This window comes from Physcomitrium patens, chromosome 15 (genome assembly GCF_059467195.1).
Source record: "Physcomitrium patens ecotype Gransden chromosome 15, ASM5946719v1, whole genome shotgun sequence".
NCBI lineage: Eukaryota > Viridiplantae > Streptophyta > Bryopsida > Funariales > Funariaceae > Physcomitrium > Physcomitrium patens.
In genome coordinates, this window is record NC_143424.1 from 8189972 (window position 1) to 8203482 (window position 13511).

Here is a 13511-nt window from a genome sequence, read left to right on the forward strand (position 1 = left end):
CTCTACATTTTTACTTCCTGCCAATCTTATTGCTTCTTGTGCTCTTAAATTAAATTAATGCATTGCAAGCATCAATTCCTTCATTTGTTTTTGTATTTCTACCATTATATTGTTTATTTTAATAAATTCTTCTTGGATAATACAATAAAAAAATATGACATCTAATATGACTCAAGACAAGTAAAAAAAAAGACTTAAAAATAAAAAAATAAAAATCTAAAAATACTATCAATTTATAAGTAATTAATCTTTTTCTTTTAATATATTTATGTCTTATAAAAAACAAGTAATCTATTCTTAATCAAGAAAAAATAAAGCTCTAATATTATAAGTATATTCTTATTAAGATGTGAAAGATAAAAATTTAAATAATACAAATAAATAAGTGAGATGTATATTAAAGAAAGATGATAATATATATATATATATATATATATATATATAAGAAGAAAGTGGAATAGTTATTGCCAAAAGATAAGAAAATTAGAAACTCTTGAAACTAGACTAGAAGCAAGAAAGGAGTTAAAAAAAGTGAGAAGGCCTCACTCTTGTCTCTATATGTATTTTCTAATTAAGAGCTACATAGCAATGTTCTATAAGACCTCCAATATATGTCTAATTGATATAATACATATCTAACTTATAAGATAAGTTTCTTATATATACACCACATATCCAACTTATACCACATGTCATCAATATATGCAATATGTGACCAACTTATTAGCCAAGTTTTCAACCTATTAATCACATATAGATACATATAAAGTCAAAGTATTGTCTATGAAGCTTGTAAGAAGCTTTTCTACAAGATATTATGAAATTTATATAATTTTTCATCTACCTACTTATATTATCTAGATAATTATTAGAATAAATATGGATGTTTGTGACAAGCAAGGTAAGTTGAAACCATGTACCTCAATTGGAGGTGTGTTCATTGTCTTTTGAAAAGTAATAATCACTATGTGTAATCTAATAAATTTTTTTAGGACCAGATTTATTATATGTCTAATTTATATGTATTAAGAGTATGTATTTGTGAAATGTTATGAAGTCTTCTAAACTCATGAACAAGTGTCAAATCAACTAAAAAGGCCTCATTTTTGTAATTCACTTATCTCTTGTAATCTATCTATAGGTTGTTCTGAATCTATTGGATTTTTTGGTAGGTGTCTTAATATATATCTTTTTCTTTGAATTACAAGAAAAAAAATTGTGGTTTGTATATTGAAACTTCTCTCTTTATTCTAATTATTTTAATTGCCTAGGTGCTATATTAAATACTTAAGTATTCAATCTACTATTTAACTCATTGCAAACTTCATTAAATTTATTGATATTCAAAAATTTACTTATATTGGATGAAAATTCTCATCTTTGTTATCTTTTTCTAATCAATCATGTTTCTTAATTTAATTTCAATTACTACAATTTGTTACAATTTATCCTATCTCTATAGACATAGTCTTATAGTATTTGGTATTGGTCTCTTTCTCTTTCTAATTGATTAGAGCTTATAACAAAGCCTATAGTTTGCATCTTTGTTAGAGGTATCTTTGTCCCTTATATAGATAGTAGAAGAGAGATTTTAGAAGCCAATGGTATGATTTATTCTATATATATATATTTGTAATATTTTCTCAACTTTTGGCATAGATTAGTTCAATGATAATATAGCTCACAACTATACTTCCATAGAATCTAACTATTATTATCTTAGAAGCGACAAGTATTCTTGTATGAAATGTAAAGTAGAGAGGCAATGATAGTATCATATAGGGAGGTTTTTATAGTCTACTTATATAAATATAATATTTTATATCATTGAGTTAATTACTTTGATTATAAGATTATACAGAATTTCTATTATTACTACAATAAAAATATTTTAATCCATGTTATTCATGTTGTTTTGGTCTCACTCTAATATGGCCTTAAGACTTTGAGCAATGTATCTTATAGTATGCAAAACAAAGGATTTTTATATCTTTGTAAAAGGTAGTAACAACCACCTACCTAATAAACCTTCAACAAATTAAATTATTATCTTAGGCATTATTTATAGTGCTAACATTTATCTATGATCCTAAACCTTTAAAACCTAGATGTATAATCAAATCTAACTTTTTTACTTACATCTAACACAAATCTATATATATATAATTATTTGATCTACAAAACCCTCTTATGAGTTTAATCTAAAAGTGCATACATAATATAAGATCTAATAATTTAAGGTTTAGCTCATTCAATACCAAAAATTATAATATTTGACATATATTAATATAAATGGTATATACTAGCCTTCAAATGGCTTCTTAAGTCCTTCCCAGCTCTTATAGTCCTATCTTCTAATTTCTTACACATTCCTATAATTTTCTAATAATAACAACAATATAAACAATATATATTAGAGTTTGAAAGGAAAAAGGGCTAAAAGCCCTCAATACCCCCTCAAATTCTAACTACCATTTTAATCCTAACCTTTGCCTTAATTGAATCTTCATCTATCTTAATCTTCATCCATTTCAATCTCATCCATAGTGATCTTCATCTATCTAGTCAAATACAATTATTGCAATTTGTATAATAACTATGTAAAATAGAGTAACATTTTTATTAGCTTAAATTATTTGTCTATTAAATCCTTGGTTAACATAGTGCTTATGAATTTATTTGGGACAACCTTCAATGTCACCCAAGTTGGTATTTTTATTCCAACTAGGCAACTAGGGTTGAAACCTAATATCCACTATTGAAGAATGTACGTCTCCCATTGTGAAATATGTGGGGTTTGCATCAATACTCTCTCTAAGCCGTCTTGTCTTACTAGAAAAAACCATGCCCTACATCACACTCTAATTGCAGATCCTCCTTCACCTCTATTTTCAGGTGATCTAACCACACTAGCATCGCTTTTGTTGATAACCTACCTCCAACGGCGAGATTGCAATTTTCCTCCTAAGTATGTGCCCAATATACCGGATGCTACAGTAGCTTGCCTTCGTCATTTCTCAAGCTTTTGCACAAATCTGGTTTTCTTCACAGGTTCCATCATCAGAACCAGGAAATCGAGGTCTATTATCGAGGCCAGGGGGTTCGGAATACATTCCCACACAAACAGAGTCAAACCCTTCAAGATAATTGGTCCTGACGATTCTTTTGATATCCAAATCCAATGCAAGCAGACTCCCAAGGGATTTGCCAAACTGACGCATAGGTTAGACATATTACGCCGAATTTTATTCCGATTTTTTCTTGATAAGCCTTCGACCTATGAGGTTTTTTGTAGCGATGTAGTCATGATTTCGTTGCTTGTCAAGAGTTCATCATCCGTCAACAGTACACGAGTGATTTAACTTTGGTCTCTCCAGCAATGTACACGAGAATTGGTCACCGTCGAGCAGTGTGTGATGGCATTAATGTGATGAGCTCCTTGCGTTGTGACTCTTTAATTCAATTGCAGGTCTCCAGCTACAGTTACTGTACATATGAAGTGGTGGTGTGGTCTGGGCGAAGATTGCCGGCTGACTTCCCCCAAGCAAGTATGGGATTTGGTGAAGATCGCGACAGATTATCACACTTACATTCCGAATGCCACAATTGTTGGACAATAGAAGCCTTAATGAAATACACGTACTTTGATTGTTTTTTGTTTGTTTGGTTTTTGACACAAATAAAGAAAAACTGTACTGCGAATAGGAGATAGTTTCAGACTATTTTGATTTTTGGTTGCGGAACTTTTCAATTAGCTCCTTTATTGTACAGATTTTAGTCAGGGTTGAGTTAAAATTCGACCTATTTGTTCTAAAATTCTTTTATGGCTAGTCGATTTAACACGAAAGTGCTATTGCACAGACCTGCACCACAAAAATTGCTGCTCTAGCTGGATATGTAACGTGATTCTGTTCGAGTATTGTTGCCAGAAAACGGAGTGGACAGCGTCGCTGAAGAGTAGTTCGATACACGATCCATGCATCGCGCATGACTTGCAACAGAGTGGGGAGGATTACGTAGTCACCTAAAGCCTCTAATCCCTTCAGCTTCGGTGTTGCATGACCCAGCGGCGAGGTCTATAACCGGTTGAGAGAAGCTTGATACGAGGCTCATCGAACCTCATCATATTAATCCAATTTCTCTCGGCTATGTGTTCTTGCGACAGCTTGCAGCATCGACTTGTGCTCGTTGCATGGAAATTGTAATGACCATTTGGCTGCCAATGCGATCTCCTTCAGTCGGAAGGTGATTGCATCATCCATCTGGGAACGCTTACGTGTGGAACTCGTGATCATCAGATTGAATCCAACTTCAAGCTATCCTGAAAACCTTTGGGCCATGTGGACACCATCGATCGGAGAGCTCCAGACACGCTGAACATTTTCCAGGTTTTGAACATGCAAACATGTTCATGGATTTGAGTCTTGCATGTTGCACGAGTATACTTGCAATGTTCTCAGATGGTTGTGAAGAATTTGTACGCAGGTCAGTCGGAATTGCGGTGTAGGGAATTGCGGTTCTCTCCACAGGAACGGTACTGATTCACAGACACCCCAAAGTCCAAAGCTGGCAGGCCTTAAGCTTAAGTCTAATTGATTTAGAATGGAAAATGTGTTGGGAAGCTCTATTATTGTGCAATTTGTCACAGAAATTCATTTGAAAACTTAATTGAATAGTTGGATTAAGCTCATTTTCATTCAATTTCATGTTAACAAAATTATTACGTCAAGGAGTGGAGCTTTCTACCGATTGGTTTTAGTCATTGCCTGATTCATATCATTTTTACTAGATTTTTTTATTTTTACATTTCCAATTTCTTTTTTTAGTTTTACATCATCCAAAACATTTTGGTTCTTAATATTTGGTTCAGTCATAGATATTTAGATATTTAGTCTTAGTCTAATTGATGTTTAGAACATGTAAAGGTAACTAGGATCAAAGCTTCACTCTATTATTTTGTCTTTTTGAAAAGAATGTGAAATAATTCCAACCAAAATATTACATGTATATGTTATTATATTATATATGCATATATGAGCATCTTAAACTTGATATTAAAACCAAATGTCGTACCAAAAAAGTAAAATATAATATTTTAAATTGTAAAGCTAAAATACATTGTCAACTGGTATCATCTCTCTCTCTATCTGTATATATATATATATATATATATAACTTAGTTAGATACTGATGTAGTATGCTAAAACTTGGCCTATTGTATAATTTTTTTAATTATTATTTGACCTTCATATAATACACTACATATGTAAATATATATGTATATATATACACACACATATAATAAAAGAAAAATATTTTTTTCTCCTTTGACCTTAGATTTTATTTTTTTATTTTTTTTATTTTTTTATAATTTTTTTTAAAAACCATTATTGTTGATGCAAATTTGATGATGGATGTTATATTTTATTTTAAAAACCAAGTGTTGATGTTATGAAGGTCTCTTTTGGTTACACCAGTATTTTTCCAAGTTGGTATTTATATGAATCCTTATTTCAAATATAATTTGTATACAAGAGTGTACGTATGTGCTAATAGTAAAATTTTTTCAATATATTTTGTGTCGTTTATTTCATGTCTTATTTGTTTTTAAAAATTTAAATTCAAGTCCTATTTATTCACATAGTTTAATAGAGTATGTTGTTCAAGAAAAAACTAAAAAATAAAAATAAAAAACGTGGAAGTTTGTGATCCAGCACAGATATCTGCAAATGTAAAATAATTTCATATATCATGAAGACAACGTTTTAATTTTTTTCAATAAAACTAACTTATGGATACACAAGAATTTAGCATCTGATACATGTTCAGATTTCAGTAGCAGAGAAAAATATTTTTCTATCATACTGGAGAAGATCATGCCTTTTCCATGAATCTTTTTTAATGTTTCATTCTTTATTTTTATTTATATTTATTTTCATTATTTTTTTCTTTTCGTTGAATTTATTTAAATTGTAAATGCACAAGAAATTCTTAGGGTTGTGTTGAGAAATTCGAAATCAATCCAAGAAAGTTGTAATAAATTTGTTATCTCCTTTTTCAACATTAATGAATGTTTCTCCACACAATCCTGTTGATTCAAACGTTCAAATTTTTATTTATAGTTTGCCAAAACTTGGAAGTAGTATTAATAATCTTTGAAGTTTTTTTTTTTTTTTTTTTTTTTTCCCTCGAAATTAAAGAATGATTGCTTTCAAAATCTTTTTTTTTAAAAATAAAAAATAAAAAATAAAAGCCGTCTTTTTGGTTAAACTTGTGGTAAAATGGAGCTATAATTTATTTTATTTTAAAAAAAGGAAAAAAAAAATTGGAATTCAACACAAATAATGATAATAGTAATTATAATAGTTTTAGTGCTCTTTTACAGTGCATCTGTCTCAAAAACTCACCATGAAATTTTTAATCACATTTAAACAGTCTTCAGGGAAAATCGAAACCTTCAGGACAATTCCAAATTACAATAATGAGGAAAATCATTTTCCACAGATTTTCTAAACCCAAAACTTGCAAACACGTTTGATGAATATATGGTTTTTTATATATGAATGAACACATAAAAGCAAAGTCTGTACACAACCAATGTAAATACTGTTAACCCAACATAAGTTTAAATATCCCCAATTAAATTGAAACCCCATCAAGTGAATGGAATGTGTGCAGAGATAGTCTGAAATTCTATCCCTTGGAATGCACGGCCACGTCAGAAGCATTGAATTAGTCCAATCTCTGAAGGGACCATATTTGTCAATGAGATCAGTTCATGGCATTAATAATTCATGCCACTAGTCATGTATTTAAATTGTGCTAAGAATTTCACATACTCTACTATCAGTTGAAATAATTTCGATATAACCTTTAAAAGAAATCTATGTTTGAGATGGTTGTGAAATAGTGAATTCAACAAAGTATGCAAAATTATGTGAATTATTATTCAGGTCACTCTTTGAAAGCAAAACGTTGTCATACTGAAGTCATTGTAAAGATAATTGTGTGCAATGATAAGTGTTTTTACCACAACAAAACAAAACACTATAATTTGATTTGAATTGGTGGCATTATCATTGTTATGATAAAATTTAAATTTGTGCATAAAATTGCACTTTTAAAGTAGTGTATGAAACCAAACATAATATGATGTAGGGTGTTTTTACAATAATAAAATTAAATGAACTGTGAATCTTTAAATTCTAGCATTTAGATCTGAAAGTTGGCAAATATTTTGAATTTCATTGTTATGTTTTGGTATAATTATTTTTAGGAATTCACTAGAAATGTAAGTTAGAATTTAAAGGAATAAAAAATGTAAGATTAATTAATTAACTTTAAGTATAAAAATAATAAATTTATACAAATTTCTTGTACTTAATGAATGATTTTAACCTCTGTTTTGATGAGGTCTAATTGAGAAACTATTGAAATTTGAGTATGTTTTTTTTTTTGAAACTTTATACAGTTTTAGAACTTTATAAAAGTATATAGCTTTTATTGAGGTAAATTTATTTTTAAAATAATATTTATATTTTAATTAAAAAATAATTTATCATTAAAAAAATCTAATAAAACACTTTAGAATATTATATGGAAGAAAAAAAGAAAAAAAGAAAAAAGAAAAAAACTAAATTTATAGAGGATTAAAAAAACACTTCTCTATTTAAGTGGTGTTCTTGCATTAACAATTGTATTAAAGTGGTGTTCGATTTAAATTGATCATAAATAAATAAAATTACAAGTGTACTTATGAGATTGATTTATTTTATGAACAAAATGATGCCTGAGTTATATTAATTGTGTATTAAAAACATCAAAAAAATTAATAAAAAAATAAGCATTCTCTCTCTCTCTCTCTCTCTCTCGATATATATATATATATATACACTACATTGTGAGTATTATTGATTTTATTAAAAAATATTTTAGATAAAAAAATAAAAAATATTTTATACTAATAGCAAAATAAAATTTACTTATAATATAAATAATTAAAATTAAATTTATGACATGTTGATTGTGTTTGAATTCTTAAATTTCATTTAAATCTTTAATATGATGTTATTTTTTTTATTACAAAACATATATTATTTAAGTATGTTGTATTAATTAAACTCAAATTAAGTAAATAATATTTACTTCAAATCTAATCTATATAAAGAAATATTTTTTAATGTGATTTGATTAAAAAATATTAAAAAATATTTCCATATATAGATTAGATTTTTAAGTATATCGTGTTATGATAAATTTTTTAAAAGTTTAAATTTTAGTTTTATTTTATTTTTGTTTTTTATAAAGTTGTTATGGAAGTGCATTACAATTTAAATATTTGACCCACAGCCTGTCATCTATACGAAACATGCATGATTGAAGGCATCTTTAGTTTTATGATACCTTTTTCTATATTCTAATCATAATTTAAGATTCTTTGATTATTGTCTACTTGACAATAACTATTTTAACATCTTTTTATTTGACATGCGTATATATATATATATATATATATATATATGTGGTCTTTTAAAATCCTTCTTAATTGTACATGAGTATACCACCTTTCAACAAATTTATCTAAATTTATGTTATCAACATTTAAAATAAAACTTAACATAAATTGACTATATTATTCTATAAAAGAGAATAACACTCTTTTCTTATCATGGTTTTTCAATTGGCTTTTTTCATTTAAATTCAACCAATTTTTTTGTTCTAAATTTTAACTGATCACAAACAAACTCTTTTTCTTCTAAATTAAAAAACCCCTACTTAACCTTCAAAGGCCATTTGAAATTATGCAAGCATCTCCTAAAAGAAAATCAAATAACTATCCACTAACAATTTAATTGATGCATGTTTTTTTTAACAAACAAGAATTGTACCCTAATAATATTGAGCCACATAGGTTTCTCAGATACGAACTTTGAATGAATTGAAAGCCTTTCACAATTTACAACTTATCATGAAATAAGCAATAAATAAGCAAGGATTCTTTATTACTCGCAATACTTGTCATCAAAGCAACTCTACATCACACATCTGTGACCACAATCTTTGAAAAAATGCATAGAGGCCACAACTGAAACTTGGGTGCCAAAATGCTACTTCGATCTTAGACGATGATAAATGTTAGACAGTACGCCGCTGAAGCACAACTGCACAATAGTGAAAAATCGAGCAAGCAGGCCATGTCGTTACTCAGCTCGATGTACTTAGGGAGGTGAGAATTGCATCATTAAGTTGCATCAAAATTGAGAGAGGTCAGGTGCATTTGGAGAATTTGGGAGGAGATTCAAACGAAGCGCCGTTTCGTAAAGGGCTATGGCAGCCAAGACTTTGGAGTCTGGGGACATGCGCCACAATGTATCGTATGGTACTACGTGCACTCTAATTAACTCACCATGATCCCTTAGGCCAGTGTCTTGTCCTTGCAATGAATCAATCACCTGAGCACAGGTTTACAAAAGGCTGTCATATATAGTAATCTCTGATGGAATGCATTAATTGAACAATCGTCATTATACGTCACAATACAACAAGTAAACAACAAACAGAATGTATAGGTTGTTCTCATTGATTGTCAGCCAAAACAAATCACAACTGCAAAACATGTGAAAGAAATGATATACAATCAGGCAGCAGATCATGAAAATTGTAGCGTATTGTAGGGCATAGTACAAGCCCCACCTCTTTCTTCACGTGGCATCTGTAAAGGAAGAGCGTGATTTCTTCGTCACTGCCACCCTGCTCCACAAAAAGTTGCATCAATAGGTATGCCGAGAACTTTTCTCTTCCAGAAAATTTTATTAGCACGTATCTGATTATTTTCTGTTCTTTGATTGCATTAACATACTAACCATTCACAACCCTACGACGGATAGACTAACAAAGACCATGAATTAGGAAAGAAACAAGAACATGATACCAGAGCAATAGTTTCAAAACGAGAAAATTACCGGTGACGGAAACATTTTTCGACCTGTTGACTCATCTAATAGACCAGTCAAGTCAATCAGGTCTGATGCCTTTATGTGTATTCCAGTCTCTTCCTCCACCTTTCAAACGTCAAAATGTCTTGAAATGAGCAAGGATTCAAAAATAAAATGACTACAAATACAAAATTCAATTCGGTATAAGATAAAAATACAAATGCCAGCTTGAAACCAGTGGCTACAGAGAAGGAAAATTCCAGGCAGAGCATGATAGCTGGGTACCTCACGAGCAGCAGTTCCAACAAAGTCACCAGCATCGTCATCCAGCATACCAGCAGGTAACTCCATAATAGTTCTCCCCACAGGCACACGAGCCTGCACAGAAATTTCAAAATTCACAAGCTCTAGCCCCCTGGGTTTCAAAACGTAATCAACATCATGTTTGACGGTAAATGCGCTTTAGCGAATGAGGATACTCAATGTAGTGAAAAGCCTTACACACCTGTTCAGTGAGAACCGCGTACTTAACTCCTTCGCATTCCAACAACATGAGGATCCCTACAGCGCCGCCTCGCGCAAATACGATGCCAGGTAACTGCATTTATAACAATCAAAAGTAAACCACAAATTCTAGAATGAGGTAAAACAGAAAGTGCAAGCTGCGCTTGACTTCCTCTTAAAGCAATGAAAATTATAAAGAATGACCATTTCACCACACCTGAAGTGCTAGACATCAGCTAAATTGACAAACTCCTACGGTTCAAGTCCTTTTCCCAAACGAGGGCTTGCAATTCACACCTTTGCGCCGGTTTTAAGATCGATGATGTCTGCCTTGAACTTTACAAATCCAACACGCGGCCCGAACATGTCTATACTCTGGTAAAAAAGAACTCTGCTCCATTAGAATTAGCTAATAGAACAAAAGTGTAGGCACTGTAAACAAGGGGTCACCAAATGAAGACCTAAAACAGCTGAACTAGCATAAGTCATGGGGTTGGCTAATTAAGACTACAATGCCCTATTTGTATCGATCACATGCTCAAAATCCTAATCATAAGTCTGGCAACAATTGGTGATTCTTATTTGCAACTACTACCTGGATAAGGATCTTCCTCAAAGAACAACGACCTCCCCCACTACCGCCCAGAGTCAAAATACCAGAACTTCCTTTCATGTAGTCCAGCCATTGTCGGAATGGTCCAGATTTTATCGCTTTGCTGCATAAAAGTTCAACATATTGACGAACCTAAGCATGTATTCAACATTACCAGCCAGCTTGAACAAATACTGAGTGCATGTCCCCGTGAAGAGAGGGTTTACAACTGCTCACAAGGTCATCGTTGAATAAATTTGATTTAAACAAGCGAATATGAAAATCATGGTCGAGAGATTTATTGCTTTGTGTCGTTAGTCAAAACCTCTAATCTTACCCCTCACCTGATCGGAGAAGCAAACAAGAAAATTTCCACACCACATTATTCATGTAAATGAAGGAAATAATTCGACTGCAATGTACCTGATATCAGTGGAGGATATTCCAGGAACCCCCACCACTTCAACATGTTGCCCCGCAACTTCAATTTTCTCATTTTCCACAGATCCACTGGGGTCCTCCACATTGGAAGCTTCCTTGTGAGCCATGCTGGTGATTAGCGCCCGCGAACTAGCAAATGCTTGATGAGGACCACGACCGATCCTGCAAATGTTGTTGGGTGCCGCAGTCACGAAGCCCTTGTTAGAAATTATCGCCACAGTACACACCTGCTCCGTGATCACGTTTCTGTTTCCGTGAGAAAACTGTCCTTCTGAAGCAATATATCAACAATACTTCTGCCAATCCAGTATACAAGCATCCCTTACGGTAACTCAAACCAACTATGCATATACTTATGAATGACTATTTGCACTATGCGGCAAGGTTTCCCTTCAGGCCTCATGCGCTAGAACCCTCGCAAACCCTAAAATTACTGTTCATGACAAGTTGTCTTGCTCCTTTGCTTGCGTGCATAAAATTCAGAAGCAGCCTAATATCTAATTATGCAGGACAAGGACATCGCATTCACCTAACCAAGCTGTTCAAATTTTTCGAATTGGCAATCGCTGCATCACCGAATTGCGATTGAATCGAATTAGAAATGCGAGACAATTCACACCAGTAACAAGGTATACTGTGTCGACGCAGATCGCATTGCTGATGTATTCTGCACCAATTCGCGATTCAGGCAAGAGGGTAAAATCTCTTAAATAGTGGTTACCACTATAAATAGACCAACGAGACAGTGGGCACTCCGCTAGATGCGCTCACCTTCGCAACACGTGCTAGGCAGCTTGCAGACATGAAGCGATGTGTCGCAAGAGTCCACATGAGACCGAGCTGGAGCTCTCAGGAGCTACCAGGTCAGGAACGCCCGAGAGACAGTTGATCGCAGTGGAGGACTGAAATGTCGTGCATGAAACTCACAAGAACTATATAATTCGCAAGGAACCCACATTAGCATCGCATTGCAATTTTTCATCTACAACATCCTAACAGAAAACAGAGGGATTATAAGGAGCTTGCAGTCGAGAACACTTCCGATGCATTACTAACCACAGCTTGAAGTTGCTAATCCAAACGACCTTTTGAGTTTAAACCCTCATATATCTATAGACATAACTGTAGGCAAAAGATATAAGCAGGCAATCAGAGAGCAGATTTAAAGCGAGAGAGAGCGCTTTTGCAATTTTGGCTGTTTTGCAAGGTGTCTGGACGGCGCGCTGCAACCTAATCCGAAGCAGGTGAGCTTGGCTGTGAAGCTACCCATATCTTGCTTTGTTTTGAATTTTATGTTGAGTTTTATTTAATGGATTAGAAATCCAACAACATCTCTTTGAAAAAAAATAAGACTTGTTGATTGTACTTGAAATTAGAGTCTTAACATAGTGATTGTTATTAATATTGTTGTTGAGAACATTTAATATAATACTTTGCTTAGTAGACTTGGTTTTCCAATTGAATTAATTAACAACATTAGATGCAATATTATTAGGTGCAAAAGTTATAAGAAGTACATTGTTTATAGAACCTTGAGCACTTAATTAAAAAAAACAACATTCAATGTGTTCTCTTAAAAAAAACACAAGAAATTTTCTTTAAAAAGTTTCATCAATATTAAATATAAAATTTATACAATATAATAATTATAATAGCAATGAAATTTATAATTATTATGTAATAAAATATATTTTAAAGTAAAAAAAGACTATTTTTATTTATTATAAAAAAAAATAAAAATAAAAATAACAAATAAAATATTTTAGATAATGATTTGATAAATATAACCTAAAAAAGATTTTAGACTTTTTAGATAATTTTTTTGATGAGATATTATAAATTTTTATTTTATTTTATTTTATATCTATAAAATGATTTATTAAAATCAAAATTCTATATTAATAAACTATTAAAGTATATATTAATAACAAATAGATTAGTTGGATTTTTATTTTAATATGTGACTTTTCTACAACTTATGTGTAGGTATTGTTTTAACAAAATTCATCTAGAAAAATAAAATAAACCATTGATAGTAA

General features: G+C 31.4%; 1 protein-coding gene and 2 long non-coding RNA genes across 5 annotated transcripts; 1 reads left to right on the forward strand and 2 right to left on the reverse strand.

Annotated features, from left to right (window-relative positions):
• The first annotated feature begins 2806 nt into the window (after positions 1–2806).
• Positions 2807–4567, forward strand: LOC149987731 (uncharacterized). Its single transcript, XR_016506661.1, has 2 exons — positions 2807–3548; positions 3930–4567. It is a non-coding gene; the product is annotated as an uncharacterized LOC149987731 (long non-coding RNA).
• A 246-nt stretch (positions 4568–4813) lies between these two features.
• Positions 4814–7885, reverse strand: LOC149987732 (uncharacterized). Its single transcript, XR_016506662.1, has 2 exons — positions 6408–7885; positions 4814–6088 (listed from the first exon to the last, which is right to left on the reverse strand). It is a non-coding gene; the product is annotated as an uncharacterized LOC149987732 (long non-coding RNA).
• A 1084-nt stretch (positions 7886–8969) lies between these two features.
• On the reverse strand, positions 8970–12370 carry LOC112291990 (nudix hydrolase 14, chloroplastic). Of its 3 annotated transcripts, XM_024540039.3 has the most exons (10): positions 12244–12370; positions 12092–12139; positions 11455–11699; positions 11035–11155; positions 10737–10814; positions 10441–10533; positions 10221–10313; positions 9963–10061; positions 9694–9750; positions 8970–9452 (listed from the first exon to the last, which is right to left on the reverse strand). In XM_024540039.3, the coding sequence occupies exons 1-10, from the start codon at positions 12301–12303 to the stop codon at positions 9252–9254; spliced, it is 1095 nt and encodes a 364-aa protein (XP_024395807.1). In that variant the 5' UTR covers positions 12304–12370; the 3' UTR covers positions 8970–9251. The 3 variants fall into 3 exon arrangements, with proteins under 3 accessions (XP_024395807.1, XP_024395808.1, XP_090112474.1); XM_024540040.3 differs by lacking the exon at positions 12092–12139; XM_090256348.1 differs by lacking the exon at positions 12244–12370 and having other exon boundaries at positions 11455–11634; positions 12002–12155.
• Between the last annotated feature and the right edge of the window lie 1141 nt (positions 12371–13511).